Here is a 20,248-nt window from a genome sequence, read left to right as displayed (position 1 = left end):
CATAGCAAGTACCTATATACTGAATCTTTGGGTTCATGGAGGTTTCTTTTTATTTGGAGAACAATGCACAAAATTTTAAAAAATGAGTAGTAAAAAATAGCATGTTTGAGGCTGATAAATGCTATAGAGAGGGGCGCCTGGGTGGCTCAGTCAGTTAAGCGTCCAGCTCTTGATCTCAGCTCAGGTCTTGATCTCATGGTCATGAGTTCAAGCCCTTCGTTGGGCTTCACACTGGGCATGGAGCCTACTTAAAAAAAAATTAAAAAATAAATGTTATAGAGAAAAGTAAACACAAATAAGGATAAGGAATGCTGGGGGGAGGGACAGGGGGGTGATACTCCAATTTATTTAATACAATTCCCAGGAAAGGATTCACTGGAAAGGTGACACATGGCAAAGACCTGAAGGGAGGTGAGGGAGTGAACATGTGGAAGTCTAGGGGGAGATTGTCCCAGATGGTGAGAACAGCAAGTGCAAAGGCCCTGAGGCAGGAGTGCCCCCAGCAGGTTTGAGGGTCAGCAAAGTGACCTGTGTGGCTGGAAGGATCTGCAAAGGGGGTGGCAGTAGGGAGCAAGGACTGGCAGGATAAGAGGGGCTCAGCAAATCCCACAGGGGCCTTTTAGGAACTTCATTTCCTGCCCAGAGTAAGTAGAGGAGCCAAGGAATGAGGACATCTGATTGACCTTTCAACCTGTCTCGTTTGGTTGCAGAGTGGTAAATACTTCTTGCCTAGTGGATCCTGCCCATTTTCTTATGTTTAATCTGAGTCCTTTGGTTTGGTGTAACAAGTGGTGTGTTGTTGGGTAAAAAAACCCAAAAAACCCTGAATCTGAAAGTCTTTCTTCTTTTCCATAGGAAAATGTTTTAATGTTTATGGTCATAATTGCCACATTTCCATCATGATTTCTGATTCTAAAGGTTTTTTTTTTCTTCTTTCCTATTTCATTCTTTTCTTCTTCTTGTGAACAATTATTATGTCATTATTACCTTAAATTTATGCTTCTTTAAGGTTTCTTTTGTTATTACTAATAATGTCATGTTGGTCTTATTACAAATCCCACCCCTCTCCCCAAAAAACTAAAGCTTTGGAATCAGATATCCTGGGTTAGAGTCTCTGCTCATCCATTTCCTGGCTGTGTACCCCTGGGCAAGTTACCTTCCCTCTCTGACTCCTTTTCTCATTTGGAGATAATAGCAGTAATTATGTCATAGGATAGTTGTGATACTAAAGTAGTTAATACAAGTGAAGCGCCCCGTGTCTGGTGAATAGTAAGTACTCAGTATCAGTGATTATTATTAATTGAATAATTATTAGAAAAATATAAATAAGAAAACAAAATATTATCCAGAATCCCATTGTCCAGGGATAATCACTATTGACATTATTAAGAGGTTTTTTCTGTGTGCATATGTGTGTGTCTGCACTCACATGTGCGTATGAAACAAAAAATGAAATCTTACTGTACCGTTTTTCATCTAACAATGCATTATGAACACTTTTCCCTATAATTCAGTAATCTTGGGCAACATCATTTTCATGTGGCCCGTTCTATAGATCTGCCTCAACTTACAGAATCATATTTGTATTATAAAATGTGTAATGCTTACCTAGATGAATAATTCTACAGTAAACATACTTGCAGCAAAACCTCTGTGCATAGCTTTAATCATTTCCTAAGAAATTCCTAATCCTGGAATCGATGGCTTTGAGAACATATGTATTATTAAAGTGTTTGCCAAACTGTTCTGCGATTTTTTTCAATTTACATTCTCACCAGTGCTGCACGATACTTTTCATTTCACCCACACTTGTCAACATCTGGTATTATAAATTTCAAAGATATAATGTGAAGATTATACACATTTTGTTACTAATTATACATATTTACATAATTTTACTATCATACATATTTTGTTACTAATTATGTTGAATATTTTCATTTGTATATTGCCATTTGTTTATATTTATAAATGAGTAGGTCCTGATTTTTGTCATTTTCTTATTGAATTGTAAGAACTTTTTACATAAGATAGATCATAAGATGTCTTTCCTGATATATAAGTTGCTATATTCCTTCCTTTCATGTTGTATATTAATTTTGGTAATAAGCATTTTTCTTAATGGTATATAAAGCATTCAGTTCAGCTCCAATCAATATAATAAATATCAGGTTCAACTGCCAGAAAAATTGCTGAGGGTTGTCTTCTAATTTCCTAATTGTTATCTGAATTATCCAGCTTAGTGTTCATTGTTTCCAGTGGATTTTTAAATTTAGTAATTACATTTTCCTTCCAAAAGTAGCCTTTTCTGATCTCAGATTGTTCCCTTTTCAAAGACGCATTAGCTTCTTGAATCTCATTGAAAGTATAAACTAGATATTTTTTAGAATTTTCTCTCTTTTGGCAATAGTTCTATTTCATGGGAGGTACTTATCTGATTTCTCATTATTTCTATTTGACTGAGTTTTTCAGACATCCTGTTATTTTTCTGTATCTGCCCATCCTCATAGACGGATGGGCACAGGAATTATGAGTGTCCCAGTTGTAATTTTTCAAAATCAGACGAAGGGAGAAAGGAGTCTTTTGTATTTTTTGGAATTTTTCTTTGTCAGAACAGGGATCCTGTTCCCTATAGCTATTTTGGAGAGACCCACAGCTGGAAACAGCTGCACAACAGTCAGCCCTACTGCCCGTAGGGGGGCATGTTCCCCATGTTGGTTTTGTGCAACTCAAAGTTGGAAGGGGTCCTTGCTTCTCTTTTCTAACAGACACAAGTCCTTCTTCAGAAGCAATAGTGACAGCATGTTGGCTCCAGCAGACATAGTGAGGGTACGTGACATGTCCCATCCTTCCTGAATATGGATTAGAATGAGTGGCTGTCAGCTAGTCCCTGGTGGTCTGGCCCAGGGTTGTTAGTGGGGTCCTTTCAGGGGTCCCATTGACTGGTCACCACTGGTCAGTCCCCCTTGATCTGTAGTTTCCAAAGTGGCTTAAACTGTATATGGTTTAGATAGCACATGTTTGGGGTATTAGTAATACTGAGATGTACACTGACCAAGCTTTTCTTTGGCCAGTGCTCCTTCAAACCTTCAGATTACCACAAAGAGAAAGTCTCAGCCGGTGTTGCTGTACCCTTAACATTCTTTAACTTGTGCCACTGGCTGAGCTCCCATTTTAACAAGGGGGGGACATTAGTCTCAGAGACGTTGGTAAGCAACGCCATCTACTTGGACTTGGGTGACTTTGATTTGCATGTGTTTATTTTTTTACAGTTACTTTCTACTTGTAACCTGTTGGCTTCCTTTTTAAGATTTTTTTTTTTTTTTGACAGAGATAGAGACAGCCAGCGAGAGAGGGAACACAAGCAGGGGGAGTGGGAGAGGAAGAAGCAGGCTCACAGCAGAAGAGCCCGATGTGGGGCTCGATCCCAGAACGCCGGGATCACGCCCTGGGCTGAAGGCAGACGCTTAACCGCTGTGCCACCCAGGCGCCCCTGTTGGCTTCCTTTTTAAAGTGAATATACTATTTAAAAAGGAGATGATATAATGAAAACCATGAAACTGGATCATAATAACCAGATTTAGCAAAATCCACAAAGGCGAATAGCATTTGCCAACCACTGCTCCATGTTCTCTTACTATTACTTTAATTTGTCGAGTTCCTAGAAGTTGCTGCTGTGTGGATAGCACCCTTCTTGATTGCCAAGAAAATACAGATGTTCTCTTACTTTTGTATTTCTTTTGGAAATTAGGAAGCAGACAATTGAATATTTTTTAAAAGATTATTTATTTGAGGAGGGGAGGGGCAGAGGGAGAAGCAGACTCCCCACTGAGCAGGGAGCCCGGCGTGGGGCTTGATCCCAGGACCCCAGGATCATGACCTGAGTTGAAGGCAGATGTTTAACCGACTGAGCCACCCAGGTGCCCCAAGGATAATTGAATATTAAATGTGGAGGTGTAGAGGCGCAAATAATCCCTCTGCTTTGAATCACCTCTCCTCCTATTTTTAGGAGCTGCTGAGGAAGTTTTGTGAATGGAGGAAAAAATCGTTATGAAAATTGTGAATTTGGTTTAGGAAGTCTTTCTTTGGGAGTGAGGAGCTCTGGGATGTTTTTTCCCTTTAGCGACTAAGCTGTCTTTGGAATGTCCTTTTCCTTCCTCTCGTGTTACCCTTTGAGTAGATGGAAGCATCTTTGTCGTCAAAAACATACTGAAAGCCATCTTGTTTATTAGGATAATGTCAATATTCGTAATGATGATGATGATTTCTTTTATCACTTGCTAAATGCCAGGCACTGTTCCTATCATTTTGCGTGAGTCACTGTATCTCAGTTCCACAGTAATCTTATGAAAAAGACTTTTTTTTTTTAAGTAATCTCTATGCCCGACGTGGGGCTCAAACTCATGACCCTGAGATTTAGAGTTGCATGCTCTGAGCCAGCCAGGTGCCCCTGAAAAAAACTCTTGTTCCAATTTATAGATGAGAAAAATTGAGATCAGAGAGCCTAGCTAGCTTATCCAGGGACTGAAGGAGGCAAGGGCCGAAGCGAGATTTGGACCCAGGCAGAGTTTGATTCCGGGGCTTGTGTACTTACCTGCAAAGGGATCCCATTTCTCAAGGGTTTAATACAGGGCATTTTGGGAAGGTGTCTGCAGAGAAAACAGCATCATGGAGACAAGGCTGTCGTCTTCCAGATGTTGCTGAGAGCCAGGATGCTGGGAGACTGTGCTAAGACTCCATTGACCATGGGAGATCTTCATAGCATTCTTTCAGAATAAGAAAGCACTTAGTGGACAAAAGTAGGTAAAAACGTACAGTACCGAATGAGAGAACTAAGAAAAGTGTGTGTGTGTGTGTGTCTGTGTGTGTGTGTGAAGATGAGAGACAGAGCAGAGCCAGAACATTGCATAAACACAGAATATTCATTTTTTTCTGAAAACTGTGGAGTAGTTATAAAATAAACATAGCATACCTGGCCACAAACACGTACGGGCACACCTGGAAAGAAAAAAGCCTCAACACATTTTTTTAAGGTAGAGTTGTCTATAGTCTTCCTTTTCTTATCCTAACTGACAAAATAATATCAAGTCCAGTCATGGAATTTGCCCTGTCTCCCTGTTTCCCTTTAGGTTTAAGCTGCTGAGCCAGGAGGAAGGCGAATACTTCAATGTGCCTGTGCCGCCGGAAGGAAGCGAAGGCAATGAAGAGCTGCGGCAGAAATTCGAGGTGAGCGGTCTTTCTTTCTACATCAGCGGGAACTGGTTGAGTCAGCCTCATTTGCTGTGTCTCTGGTTATGAAAGGCCTTTTACCAAGGTCTTTCGTGACTCTGTGCCTTTGCGATGTCCAGAAAACTCCTATGCATCCTGCAAAACCCCAACCAGGTGTACCCTGCTTTGTGAGGTCATTCCTGCCTCCTTGTCCTCATTTAGATTTAGCTTTTCTTCCAAAGTGCTCCTTCACTTCTCACGTCATTTTTTAAAAGATTTTATTTATTTATTTTAGAGATTGAGAGAGAGAGAGGAGAAAGGGGGGAGCAGAGGGAGAGGGACAAGCAGACTCCATGCCAAGCACAGAGCCTGACATGGGGCCTGATCCCCTGACCCTGAGATCATGACCCAGAGCCAAAATCAAGAGCCAGATGCTTAACCGACTGAGCCACCCAGGCGTGCCCCTTCTCAGGTCATTTTGATGGTAGCTTGGACTGGGGTGGTAGTAATGGTGAATGAAAGAAGTGGACAGAGGATTGCTCTATTTTGGAGGCTGAGTCAACCAGACTTGCTGAGGAATAGAAGCTAGATTTGGATCTATTGGAGGGATGGTGCTATACTTTTAAGAAATGGAATCATTTGTGCTGGTAACTTCATGAAATGCCCATGAGTATATCGTCTGAGGATGAAGAGTCCTTGGCCCTGACCTTGGGCTACAGTCTGGCTCTGCTTCTACCTTGTCTAAGCCCTTTCCCTTCTGGAGGGGCCAGTAGACCCCATTTTCAGCTGTGTGAGAGTCACAGACACATCCCAGTTTTACACAGAAAATGTTTTGGGGGAAAATGAATTCTTTCATTACATGTGTATTGAGTGATTTTAAAGTAATTTCATAAGGGAAAACACATTATTTTGTTTGTACAAACTCAATATTCTGAGTCTGATGGGAAATCATCAATTCTAGATAAACAGTGATGGCCTGCTAACTCCAAAAAAAATTGTGTAAAATAGCTAAAATGAAATAGATTATTATCATTGTTATTCAGCAAATAATCACACAGGCAAATTAAAAAAACTTGTGACCAGGTAAAGTTCTATGAAAGAGAGGTCCATGTTAACTCTGAGAACATATAAGAGGGGGGACAGGAGGAGAGGGAAGGTGTCATTGAGGCAACAACAGTGCAAGTTAACTGAGTAGAGAGGGGAAAAGAAAATTCCATTTGGAGAGGACCGCATGTGCAAAGGCCCTCTGGTGGGGAGTTCTATAGCAACTATATGAAACTTAAAGAAGGCCAGTGTGGGTAGAGGAGAGAGAGAGAGCAAAGGGCGAATTCAGGGTAAGGCTGGGGAAGTTACTGGTCATCACAGTAGAAGGGCTGTGCCGGCCTTGGCAAGGATTTTGGCCTTTATCCCAAGATCCATGTTAGTCTGTCCCTCAGATTGACAGAAATAGCATTTGAGTATTGACCCTTGTTGTGCCCTCCACAAACACTAGACTGTGGTGATGGGTCTGACCCAGGGGGATAGCCCTTCCTGGAAACAAGTGGGATAAACACGTTGGCCATGGGCTTATCGGTCATTTCTCCAGCGAACTTGGTAAGTGAAGGTTATTCCCTTAGAGCTGGTCAAGCCCAGATGAGCTGGTAAAAGGACATCCCACACAGTGGAGCCAAGAACTGGACACTGTTGATTAGTCCTTCCAGAGAACACCTTTCATCTCTTTCCCTCAACTTTTTGATAGAGCTGTGCCCATTTGCTGCTGCATCAAAAATGTACCATCGTGGGTAAAACAAACAAACAAACAAAAAAAAAACAACGCCACTATTTTCTTGTATAAAATGGCGTCTCAGTTTGCAAAATGATTTCTTCCATCCTAGGGCAGCTGGGGTGACATTTCAGGACATCAAGGAGAACAGTTCCTACGTGAACATAGCGTTTGTGGGGCCAGTTATTGGTGTGGAATAAAGGACTATTTTATCTGCAAGCAACAAAATGCAGCCGTTTATTTCTAGCGAGAGGCTGCAAACGCTTGTTTATGCCTGAATTATAATTGCTCCATGCTGTAGTTGTTGATTAAAAAAAAACGTTTCCAGCAGACCGAAAATTGTTCTCAGACACACAGAGAAATTTCAGTTGACCTTGAACGTGAGAAATGTAATCCCTGTGCAATAACCAATTAGCACCCAGAATGACTCAGAAATTACTTTCAAGCCTCTTATGTGGAGAAATTCTGAGTGACGGTAAAATCGAGCTGCTGGCATTGGGGTAATAGAATTTCACGGCAGGGCGAGCTTGGTGCGGTGGCTGTCCGTGGCGTGGTGTATTTCAGAATGTTCGAGTCGTCTCGGTCTGGGGAGCTTTTGCCTGACCACAGGCTTGTCTCTGGGTCAACGAAGGGAAAACTCCAGTTTGGATGGTTCAGAGTGGGTTTTCCGATGGTCTTAGAATTTTCTTACATCATACAATGCTTCCTCTGGGCCATTTATTATTTTAAGTGCTCTGGAAATATTAGCATATTTAACCCTTGCAGTACCCCTGAATGGTGGCTACTATTAGCATCCCCGTTTTTCTTTCACGGATGAGGAAACGGAGTCCCAGCGAGGTTAAGCAACTTTCTACCATCCCAGAGCTAGCTGCTCATTATCTTGGGTTGAGTTTCCCCAGCAACAGACCATGTAAGGATTCAAGTGCAAGTAGTTTCTTTGGGAGGTGATCCCAGGAAGCGTCATTGCCGAGAGGGGAAAAGGGGGTGTGTGTCATGGAGCAGGTTAGCACCGTGGGCAGCTGGGGTTTAAGCATGCTGGAGAACTCTGGGAGTTGAATGTGTGCCTCAGGGGGGTGTCCCCAACTGAGGGGCACGAAACTGCAGTATCATCCAGCAGCTCAACTTCTGTCGCCGGCTGGTGGCTGCTTTCTGGGGAGTTCCCTGGCCGGCACTTGTGGGCCCCACTTGCTCCTGCAGCCAGGAAGTGAGCCCACAGGTGGAGTTGCAGGTGTGAGTGGTAAGGAGTCCCAGGTGGAGAGAGGAGAGTGCCAGAAGGTCCTGGTGGGACATCTGGGCTTCATCTGTACAGTGAAGCCCTATTCCACTCGGGTGGTTCATGGGCCAGGCTGCCCGGATTTGAATCCAGCTCTGCCACTTTCTTGCTGGGTGACTGTAGGCAAGTTGCTTTCTGTCTCTGAGCCTTTGAGTCCCCATCTGTAAAATGGGGGAATCACAGTGCTTCTTAGCTTCTAAGGTTATGTGAAGATCGAATGAGATAATGCATTTAGAACAGCGTCTGGCGTGTCATAGCATTCAAATGTCAGGCCATTGTTGTCATTACCACCTGCCCCCTTGGAATAAATAAAGCTCAGAACATATTCCTTCCAGGCTTTGGAAGGGCCAGTTGGGGATTGGGAGGGATATCTGGGGGCTCCATGCCTCCTGAGACCTCGCCTCTGCTGCTGGGTACTGGGGGGGCCCGTAGGAGCCCTTCATAGGACTGGGGTGCCTGTAGGAGCCCCTCTTAATTGCAGAGGAGTCTGTAGTTCAAGCCAAGGCAGGCATTAATCATCCAAAATGCAGCCCCGGAGACTTGCTCCCGAGGTGGCTTTGCCGCCCTCCAGTGCAGTCTGAAAAGAGGCAGGGCTCCTTGCTCAGGAATGCAGTCTATTTGCTTTCTCTTTGAGCACCAACTTCTAGGGCTCTAAATTGCAGACATAAGAAGGCAACCATTAGTGTATTCCTGTTCCTGAAGACATATCCAACCCAGCAAGATAGAGGATAATTTTAATTTGGGCCTCAATTTTAAAACATTTGCTCTTTGATGGAGTACCTGCTAGGCCTGAGGCTTGTGGGGGATCAGGGGACTTTCAGAGGGACACAGGACAGGCTTCTTGTCCTCCAAAGGTTCACTGTGTAGGGGTAACAAACCCAAATGTTTTTAGGATCCAGGCAGATAACAAGGAGAGGAAAAAGCTTGGTGGCAGACAAGGTGCAGTGGGGACTATGGTAAACTTGGGAAGTCCAAGTTCAAAGCCTCAGCCTGGTCATGTTCTGGTGGGAGCCCCTTCCTGGTTCCTAGACAGCTCTCTTCTCACTGTGTCCTCACTTGGCAGAAGAGCTGAGGGACCTCTCTGGGGCCTCTTTTATGAGGGCACTGATCCCACTCATGGGGGCTCCACCCTCATGACCTAATACCCTACCAAAGGTCCCATCTCCTAATGCCGTCATGGATTTTAACATGTGAAGTTTGGAGGGGAGGACACAAACATTATAGCCTAGTGGGGGGACACAAACACTATAGCTTCGATGGGGACCCAGACATTATAGGTCTATAGCCTATACCTATGAGAAAAGGCACAGAAGCAAATTGAGCTGGAGAGTAGAAAGAGGCTTGTTGGTCCTGAATTCAGAGGAGAGAAGGTTGCTTGCAGGACAGAGGGATGAAACTGGTGGCCACTTGCTGCTCCTTGAAGGACAGGAAAAAAAATTTCCACAAAGCAAAGTCAAATGGAGAAACTGGGAAGTTGGAGCCCCTTACTCATGCTTCACCAGCAGGCTGTACTGGGACCTGGGGTGTCCCCCTCAGGGCCAGGATGCAGGCTGGGGACCAGGGGATGGTCAGGATTTCGATCCTCACAGGTTGGAGAATGCATTGAGTTAATCAGGTGGGTCCTGGTCAGGATTCAACGAAGGTGGGAGACATGGTCCTAAAGCAGGGAAGACAGTAGTGTGGGGAGAAAGGAGGGAATGTGTTTGACAGCCTGGGCAAAACTCAGGGGCTGGAATGTGAGGATTTGGAATTATGGCCCAAATAGATTTAGGGCCAAGATACGGCCCCAAAAAAGGCCATACAACTTCTTAGGCGCTTTGCTTCTTTACCATCTACCCGATGAGCTCACGTTTTAACCACTGGCTCTATGCCTGTAACCCCCAAACCTCTGTCTCCAGCTCAGATACCATTTCTCCGTCTAAAACCCACATAGGCCATTGCTTTCTGGGTGTGGATACTCGGCTCTCCCAGAGACACTCGAATCTCAACATATCTTCCCACAAAACAACTTGACCATGAGTGTTCACAGCAGCTTTGTTAATAGCCCCAAAGTGGAAAGAACACAAATGCCTATAAAGAAGAGAATGGATAAACATAAACAGTGAGCGCTGCTCAGCAAGACAAAGGGGCAAGCTCCTGATTCATGCCAGAGCATGGGTGAATTTCGGGTGAATTTCAGGAACACTCTGATGAGCAAAAGCAGCCAGATGCAAAGACTACTCATTCCCTAAAGGGAAGCCTGTCAGACTTTCACATATCTTCACCAAATGTGTGGGTTTCCCACGCCAAGAAATTCTCCAGTCCTCCGTGGACACCAGTGCTACAATTTAATTCACAGACGACACCTGCATTTAGAGCAGACCCCACAGGTAAAGGCCTCAGTCCCACGAGGCTGCCCTCACTTTATACTCCAGTCACAAATGGTGGGTTCCCGGGTCACCCACACTCTGTCTGACTTGCTACCAGTCAGGGGTTCCCACTATACCTCCTTCTCAGATTTGATAATTTGCTAGAATGGCTCTCAGAACTCAGGGACACACTTATTTCTATGAACTGGTTTATTGTATATAAGGGATATGATAAAAGATACAGATGAACCACCAGACAAGGAGGACATATATAGGGTAAGGTCTGAAAGGAGTGCAGGAGCTTCTGTCCCCCACGGGTTTGGGATTCCCCATTCTGGAAGCTCTCCAAACTCCACAGTTAAGGGATTTTTATGGAGGCTTCATCATAGGAGGCATGATCGATTATAAACTCAATTTCCAGCCCTGGGATGGGGCTGAAAGTAACAAGCTTCCTATCAGGATTTGGTCTGTCTGGTGACCATCCCCCGTCCAGAACCCACCAAGAGCCTCCTCACTAGAACAAAAGATGCTCCGATCAGGAAATTACAAGAGTTTTAGGAGCTTTGCATCAGGAACCAAGAGCAGAGACCAAATACATATTCCTTATTAAGTCACACTCTGTGATTCCATTTAATGAGTTCAAGAACAAACGAACCTGACTTATGATACGAATAGAAATCAGAACGAGACTGTGTTCATGGGAGGCAGGATTGCCTGGGAAGGGGCACAGAGAACTTTCTGAGGGTGATGGAACTGTTTCCTCTCTTGATTGGGGTTTGGGTTCATGGGTGTATACATTTGTCCAAACTCATAGAACTATCTGCTTGAGATTGTATACATTTCAGTGCATCCACTGTAATTTTTATTTTCATATATTTTTAAAGATTTATTTATTTATATTTACTTATTTGAGAGGGAAAGAGATTGAGTGGGGGGAGGGGCAGAGGGAGAAGGAGAGAGAATCCCAAGCAGACTTCAGGCTGAGCACGGAGCCCGACATGGGGCTCGATCTTACGGCCCTGAGATCATGACCTGAGCCGAGATCAAGAGTCAGATGCTTAACTGACTGAACCTCCCAGGCACCCCTCCACTGTAATTTACAAAACATTAATTATAAGAAGAAGAAAAATGGTGGACGCTTTGTCAGCAGCACAAACGGGATGATGACGATGAGCACACAGTTCCTGAGGGAGAAATAAACTTTGCAGTATAAAGCACTGTGGGGAGGGCGGAGGCTTGGCACGCCCCGAGTCAGGTTCCTTCCACCCTCTTGCCCACACCTGCAAATCTGCCCTTCCTCCGCTCCTCCTCTGAGTGGAAAGTGCCACCATCCTGTCCTCCAGGTGCTCAGCACAGAAGCCAAGGATTTGTCCTTCATCCCTTAGCCCCCCTCTCCCAGGCTGCTCCCAGCTCTGCTGAATCCACCTCCAAATCCATCCACTTTGTTCCATCTGCACTGCAGATATCCCCGGGGTCGGGCCCTGCCCTCTCACACCTTGATGACTGTGGTCATTTTTTCTAGTGGTTCCAAAACTCACCTCCTTCCAATGGGTCTCTTCGCTGGACCCAGGGTGATCATCTTTTTTTTTTTTTTTTTAAGATTTTATTTATTTATTTGACAGAGAAAGAGACAGCCAGCATGAGAGGGAACACAAGCAGGGGGAGTGGGAGAGGAAGAAGCAGGCTCCCAGCGGAGGAGCCTGATGCGGGGCTCAATTCCAGAACGCTGGGATCACACCCTGAGCCGAAGGCAGACGCTTAACGACTGAGCCACCCAGGTGCCTCCCAGGGTGATCTTCTAAATGGAATATGATCATACCACGGCCTCCTTGAAGCCGTGGGTTTTTTTTTTTTTTTAAGATTTATTTATTTGAGGGGGGCAGTCAGAGAGGGAGAGAGAATCTCAAGCAGACTCCTTGCTGAGCTCAGAGCCCAGCACAGGGCTCCATCTCATGACTCCGAGATCATGATCTGAGCTGAAACTAAAGAATTGGAGCTTAACTGACTGCACCACCCAGGGACCCGCCATCTTAAAGCCTTTCATGCTCAGAATCAGCTCTGACTTCTTAACGGGGTTCACCTGGTCCTCCCCGCCTTTGGGCTGCGTCCCGTGCCACATCTGTCTTGCATTCTGTGCTCCGGCCAGACTAGACGGTGTTTGCTTCTTCGAATGTGTCTTGCTCTCCGCTGCAGAAACACTGTTTCTGCTGCGGACATCAGGTTGTGGACCTGGATAACTCTCCCAAAGGGGGAGGCCCCAGTCCCTGCTACAGCGCACATTCTCTCAACAGCCATGGCTGTTTTTCTTCCCAATTGATCCCCGGTGTCTAGAGCGTCACCTGGCCCGTAGCAGGCACGCCATGAGTATTTTTTTTAATGAATGACTCTCCCGATGTTCAAAACCCTGAAAAAATGTTTGGTGCCTCTTTATCTTTAAAAGACTACCGAATAGGGGCACCTGGGTGGCTCAGTCGGTCGAGTGTCTGACTCTTGGTTTCAGCTCAGGCCATGATCTCGGGGTCCTGAAATTGAGCCCCGTGTTGGGCTCCGTGTTCAGCGTGGAGTCTGCTTCTCCCTCTCTCTCTGCTCCTCCTCCCCCCACCTTTCTCTCTCTCTGGAATAAATAAATAAAATCCTTTTTAAAAAAAGACAACTGAATAATAGGACAACTATAATAGTTGCCATTCATTGAACACCTACTGTGTGCTAGGAATGGTGCTAATAACCCCAAGATACATTCTGTCAGTGTCCTAATCTCCATTTGCTTGAAAGGGTTTAGAAAGGTTCATTCACCAAAGACAAGTAAGTGCCTAGTTTGTGCTGGGTACCACCGTAGACACCAGGGAAAGGAGAAGAAGAGACAAAATCCTTGACCTCATGGAGCTCATGTTCTAGTGTGAGGGCAAAGATGAGAAATTAAGAAACAAGTAAATACGGGTTTGTAAGATGGTGATAAGGGATATGGAGAAAAGTAAGTAAGGGGAATGAAGATTGCTGAGAGCTTCTGCATGTTGGTGTTGGGAAAGACTGTCTTTTTTTTTTTTTTCAAGATTTTATTTATTTGAGAAGAGCAGGGAGAGGAGCAGAGGGAGAGGGACAAGCAGACTCTGCACTAACTACAGAGCCCAACAACGGGGCACAATCCCACAGCCCTGAGGTCATGACCTGAGCCAAAAGCAGTCTGACGCTTAACCAACCGAGCCACCCAGGTGCCCCAGGAAGGGCTGTCTTATCCGAAGTGAGGAAGCTCTGGGAAAGAACTCTAGGCACAGGGGACGGCAAGTGCAAAGGCTCAGGGGCAAGGGCGTGTTTGGTGCTTTCAGAGAGCAGCAATGAGGCCAGGCTGATGGAAGGAGAAGAGGCCCAAAAATCAGAGAAGGTACAGAGGGACCGGGACATCTCTGGCCTTCGGCCTTTTCTCTGAGAGAGATGCTGAAGTTTGGGATGTCTGGGTGGAAGAGCGTCCGGAGCGGATGACTAACTCAGGATTACGTCACTTACCCACGCCAGAGTCAAGATTCTAGCCCTAGAGGCGACTCCAGGAACAAAGTCCTGGTGGCTGCAGCTTCACTGCTGACCTCCTCTTCTCTCCTCTTTGCAGAGAATCTGCTGCCATTCTGAGTAACTATTCTGCTGCTCACAGCAGCAAGACCCTCCCCCACTGCACTGAGGACCAACGTGGACCTCACCCATCCGCTTATCCACATAGCAAGAAACCGTGTTGTTAGGGAAGTTGCCGAGATAGAGTCTGCGCCTTCACAGAGCTTGCAGCGTGTTGGGGAAAACAAGTGAACGGTTACCATCCAATATAAATGGAAAGTGAGATGGATAAAGGAAGCAAATAGGGACACATAATCTGTACAGACAATCAAGGGAGTCTTCCCTGAGGAAGTGAAAATGTGAAGGGGGGGATCTTGGTTGGCAAGGAGGAGGCAATACCCATCCCTCAAAGCAGCAAGAACAGGTGCAAAGGCCCTGAGATGGGACGTGAAAGGAGAATGAATCTGGGTTACAGAGCAGGGTCCAAGAAGTGAGGAGGTTGGAGAACCTGATCATACTGGGCCATGTAGACCAGTGAAGGTCCCAACTGAAGCATTTTAAGCAGGTGGTGACTTGGTTGGGTATGAAGAAGCGGAAGCTCACCATGGTTACGTGAAAAGCCCAGTGAGGGGGAAACCAAGGTGGGCTGTTCAGTGCAACATGGTGACAGGTGGTAGTGGTGAAGATGGAAGGCAGGTGAATTCTAGAGGTAACGAGGAGGAAGAAAGGACTCTTCCCCATGGTGGTTGAGGCACGATGGATAAAAGAGAAACCACAGTGTCAAGCACGGCTTCCAGGTTTCAGACTTGCAGAGCAGTCATTGGCCGTGCTTTTCATTGAGATGCGGGCAGGGGGAGGGGCGAGCCGCAGGATCCACAGCTCACGGCAGATACCTTGGCTTCCTCCAAGGGCATCCTCAAACCCTAATGATGTTTTCTGTGTGCTTCCTCCGCCAGAGGGCCAAGATCAGTCAGGGGACCAAGGCTCCAGAAGAAAAGACGACCAACACCATATCCAAACTTGACAACAACGGGAACAGAGACCGAATGAAACTGACCGATTTTAACTTCCTGATGGTGCTCGGGAAAGGAAGCTTTGGAAAGGTAGGCATGGCATGGGGGCTGCACCCACTCCAAGAGGACAGGTAACAAGGCAGGCACATTTGCTGTTCATATGGGGCTTACATTCCAGCGAGGGAGAGAGTGAAAAGGAAGTAGACACTACACTACAGCTTGTAATGAAAACCATGAAGAAAATGAATAGCGTGCTGTGAGCCACAAACACATCAAGAGGGGACCCACTTAGACCGTTGGAGGAGGTGAGCCCTGAACTAGCTATCCATTCCAAGAGCTAGGAATGAATGTTGCCAGCAGAGAGAGTAGCAAGTGCAAAGGTCCTGAGGTAGAGAAGGGCTTGGTACCTTCTAGGGACCATCAGAGGTTGTTGGGACCAAAATGTCATGAGCATGGCAAGGTCGTAGGACATGAGATTGCAGAGATGGGCAGGGGCCTGATGCTGCAAAACCTTGTAAGCTATGATGAAAAGTTTGGATTTTATCCTCAGTGAAGTGGGGAGCCATCGAAAGTTTCTAAGCAGAGAAGTGACACAATCCGATGTGCCTTTCGTAAAAGATCGCTTTAGCAGCCAAGAAAGGAAATCATTCCTTTCAGACAGCAACAGTGTTGAAGGATGACCCAGGGACTCGTAGAGTGGTTCTGGATGCCTTTATAGATACTAGGAGACACTGTTTTACCGAAATCGAGATTGTGTTATAAGTATTCCTGAGTTGTTTAGTGTTGTTTTGAGTCTTTTAATCCCTTCGTGTGCCACAAATATGTCTCATATAAATCTAATGCCATGAATTCAGGTGTGCAAAAAATATAAATTTCTTCTCCATCTCTGTAGCCCAAGTCCCTAGTCTGGGACTTTTTCTGGAGTTGCTCTTCCCTGCCCCCTCCCCCAGCCATGTGAAACCCATTCACGAATCCTAACAGATCCTTCACCAAAGCATGCCACGCATTTACTACCTTCTCTGTCATCGCGAATGCAGCCCTAATCTAAACCCCGCATACCCCCTGGGCCCCTGCAGAATATCCTAACTGACTTACCTGCTTTCACTCTTGTTACCTGTAATCAATACTCTTTCCATTTAGCAGCACTAGTCATTTTGTCAAAGTTACATTAGGTCAAGGCACTCCCCTGATTAAAACTCCCCAGTGACTTCCCATCACATCGGAATAAATTTCATACTTCGTTCTTGGCTTACATTGCTCTTTACAATCTGATCCCGGTTCTCTGCCTGGCAACTTCTTTTGCTTGCCCCTGTCACCCACAGTATTCTGGCCATGGTGGTCCTTGGGTTTTTGAAACATTCAAAGCTCCTCCCTCTCTTAGAGCTTTTGCGATGCTGTTTGCTTTATTCTTTGTATGGCTGACTCCTTCTTGTAATTCCCATCACAATCTAGATGACACCTCTTCTGAGAAGCCTTCCCTAACCACGTCCTCAGCCATGCATTCATTCCCCGTTATATTCTGCTCTCTCATAGCGGCCATCACCAGATGGTATCCTTTTTGTTTGTTTATTGGTTTGTCTCTCTTCTAAGAACTGAGCGCTTCAAGAAGAGGACCTTCTCTGTCCTGTTCACCACTGTACTTCAGTGCCTATGGATTGAATCCATTCAGGGCCTGGACAAGAAGGCATGGATTTTCTCGGTCTGTGGGTCACAAGGTCATCTGCTGAGATGGAATAAGGGATCTGAATGGTGGCGCAGAGTTTGCAGAGCTTGGACATGAAATGGGAATGACAGTAGGAAAACACAGTAAGATTACTGAGACGCTCTCTGAAGTCAGTGATGGAAATGGTCCATGCCTCTGTGTGATTTTTGCCAGCACCTGTGAGCAGCTGAGTGTGGACATGGGGAAGTGGGTAGCAGATTTGACCTAAGGGGGAGATTAGCAGGGTCAGTGAGTCAGAAAGTTAGTAAGAGAGTTAAGGATTCTGGGAAGAGAGAGATGCCTGTTGCAGATCCAATAGAACCTGTATTTAGTGGGTGCTCAGTAAAAATGCATTGGATGAATGAGTAAAAATGGCTTCTAGACCAGGCTGGAAAGGAAGTCAGAGCAGGAAGAGGGTCATAACCTTGGGCGGGAAAGAAGGAGTCTAGAAGCCTAGGGATGAAAAAAACAAATGGGTGAGGTCAAGAGATTTAAAGTGCTAGGAAGACCAGGGGCACTTAGATTCCAAAGATGGGTGGGTTGCCTTGATGATAAGGATGGATGTGGCCTAAAGGAAGAAGGGGTTCTAATAATGTGGGCCGGTTGGGGAGTTTGTAGGAATTAAATTATAATTTTAATAAGTGACGTATTCGTATGGTTCGTAATTAAAATTGTATGGAAAGGATAAACATTGAGACACCTGCTCCCACCCAAGTCCACACCTTTCTGTGCCTGGTCACTGCTACTGCCCTCCAGAGGCAAACGTTGTGTTCATCTAACGTGCATGTTTCCCATTCCCATGTGCTAATTTCACGCATATAAATATGCATTTTTATTGTTGTCCTTGTTACCGCAAAAGTTCACATCCTCTACACGTAGTTCTGCAGCCTTCCGGTCACTTCTCAATACAGGTTGGAGAGTTTTTGATTGAGGAATGGAAGTGCCAGTAGGCCTTATGGAAAAGATCAGGATTGGGGAGGTGGGTGGAGAAGTGGGAGAATGGGTCATCGGGGAACAGTGAGGAAATGAGAGCAAATAGATCATATGTTTCCATGGAAACCGCTACAATAATTGAGATTTCTATTCCAGGCTGGGGATATGGCCTCAAACAAATCACAGATGAGAACAACAGTATGTCATGAGAGCCAGACAGAATCACAAAAAAACCTCGATGATCCTTTAAAACAGAGCATAATCCTTTGCAACTCCAGTGTTGCCCACCGTGGTTTTAAATTAATGTGGTTTTTATATTTGAATGCCTACTTTGAACATCCAGCCGTCTTGCCAGGTATAGAGATTGATCCGTTTAAACAGCACACCACAGAACAGTAGTGGCCCTCCTCCTTCCAAAGAGGGGAGAGATTGGTCTTTGGGGTGATGCCTTCACCCCCTCCTCCCCCAGGTCCACTGGATCAGATCTGGCCCAGAAAAATGTGCTCTTAAGCACCATCGTCATTTGTGGGGCCACTAGCGAGTGACACATGCCTTTTGCTAAGACCTGTGGAAATAAAACAAGGCAAAGCAGGCATGAAGACAGTTGAGTTCCAAATGAGTAAGCCCCGTTTCAAAAACTCTGAAATGGAGGAAAATTTGGAGAGTTTACTTGCCTGAACAGGTGGGAATGTTTACCTGGAAGGGTTATCTTGTCAGAGCATAGCTTCTTGGCATGCCTGGCTTACTTATAGATGCCTTCTAGAACTTTTGTAACAGAGCATTCAAATGTATTGGTCATTGATTATTTAATGTTTATTTTTCTAGTTTTATCCTTCGTGCTCTATTTTATTTATTTATGTTTCATTCTTTCATTCATTCACTCACTCACTCATTTATTCTTACTGAGGTCTAACTGCCATATAACATTAGTTCCAGATATACAACATAATGATTCAACATTTGTATATATTGTGAAATGATCACCACAAAGTCTGGTTAACATCAGTCCCCATCCAGAGTTATAATTCTTTTTTCTTATGATGAGTTGCACTCTCTGTTTTTAATGATCCCTTGAATCTTTGTCTTCAGCTTTACCAACCACTACACTTTTCAAGAATTCAACCTCTGTGGTTTTCAAGGGATTACTGGAGGTAGAATTATGCTCCAAATATATAAATTGGGCAGCTGCGTTCTGCCTGGTTTGATCGCGTGAGTGGACCTTATAAGGTAAACACAGCAAGTACCTGATAAAGTATGTACAGAGCATGAATACAACTCTCTACACCATAAGCCTGATTCTTCTAATCCGAAAATGCTGCCACAGTAAACATGTAATTAATGCTAGTATTGCCTGTCTTCTGAGACATCAGATGTGCTTGTGATTTACATGACCCAACCCTTTTTTAAAAGTTATGCCAAGAAGTTTGAATGGAGCGCTCTTATTCTTTTATATTCCTGACTCTTGCCTACGGAAGGGTCCTGTGCTAATGGGGTGGGGAGCAAGGGGAGGCAGGTGTCTGCTGTGGTGGACATAGATCTAACATAAAGAAGTCCAAATCCAACAGCACAAAAGTCTATGTAAAAGCTCTGTCATGGAAGATGATTGGTAGTAGAAAAAAAATGAAAATGGTTCAAATGTTCGTCAATAATATGAAAGTTCAATGTCTAACAGTATATCCATGATATATTCAAAAGAATGAGGTCTCTCTTATCTCTGCCTGTCTGTCTGCTTGTCTGTCATCACGGAAGGATGTCCATGACACAATATCAATTAAAACAGAAGCAAATCGTAGAGCACTATGATTAGTAATATGAAATATACATAGAATAATTCTTTTCATATAATATATTCCTGGTCCCTACTCTCATTGAACTTTTCTCCCAATATTTTATTGTGAAAAAAATTGTGAATACAGAAAAGTTGAAAGAATTACACAGTGAATGTCCATAATACCCACTGCCTAGATTCTACAATTAGCATTTGCCTGGTTCTGCTTTATCACACATCTGTCCCTCTGTGTGTCTCTCTGTCAACCCATTTTTTAAAAGATTTTATTTATTTATTTGAGAGAGAGGATGAGCATGAGCAGGGGGGAGGGGCAGAAGGAGAGGGACAAGCATTCTCTGTTGAGTGAGGAGCCCAACGCAGGGCTCAATCCAAGGACCCTGAGTACATGGCCTGAGCTGAAGTCAGACCCTTCACTGACTGAGCCACCCAAGCACCCCATCGTCAACTCATTTTTAATGCATTTCAAAGCAACTTGCAGACACTGATACACTTCACCCCTAAATGCTTCTGCATAAATATCATTTAGCCAGAATTCAATATTTGGTTTTGGTAATTTTTAAGGTAAAATTTACCTGCAACGAAATGTACAGAGCAATGTATCATTCTATGAGTTTTTGAAAAATGCATACTTTAAAATGCAGTGGGAATATAAACATTAGTCAAGAAATCACACTAATAGA

General features: G+C 44.8%; 1 protein-coding gene across 2 annotated transcripts in view; it reads left to right on the top strand.

Moving 5' to 3' along the window:
- Positions 1 to 20,248, top strand: part of PRKCB (protein kinase C beta) — a 320,991-nt gene that overhangs the window by 220,048 nt on the left and 80,695 nt on the right. For both annotated transcript variants that reach the window (XM_011233995.2, XM_034670243.1), the window contains exons 8-9: positions 5,130 to 5,226; positions 15,088 to 15,234. In XM_011233995.2, the coding sequence (XP_011232297.2) occupies positions 5,130 to 5,226; positions 15,088 to 15,234 (244 nt within the window). The remainder of the gene's footprint in view (positions 1 to 5,129; positions 5,227 to 15,087; positions 15,235 to 20,248) is intronic.

This window comes from Ailuropoda melanoleuca, chromosome 10 (assembly GCF_002007445.2).
Source record: "Ailuropoda melanoleuca isolate Jingjing chromosome 10, ASM200744v2, whole genome shotgun sequence".
Taxonomy (NCBI): Eukaryota; Metazoa; Chordata; class Mammalia; order Carnivora; family Ursidae; genus Ailuropoda; species Ailuropoda melanoleuca.
Note: the sequence above shows the minus strand (reverse complement) of the source record. Positions and strands in the feature narration are given on the sequence as shown.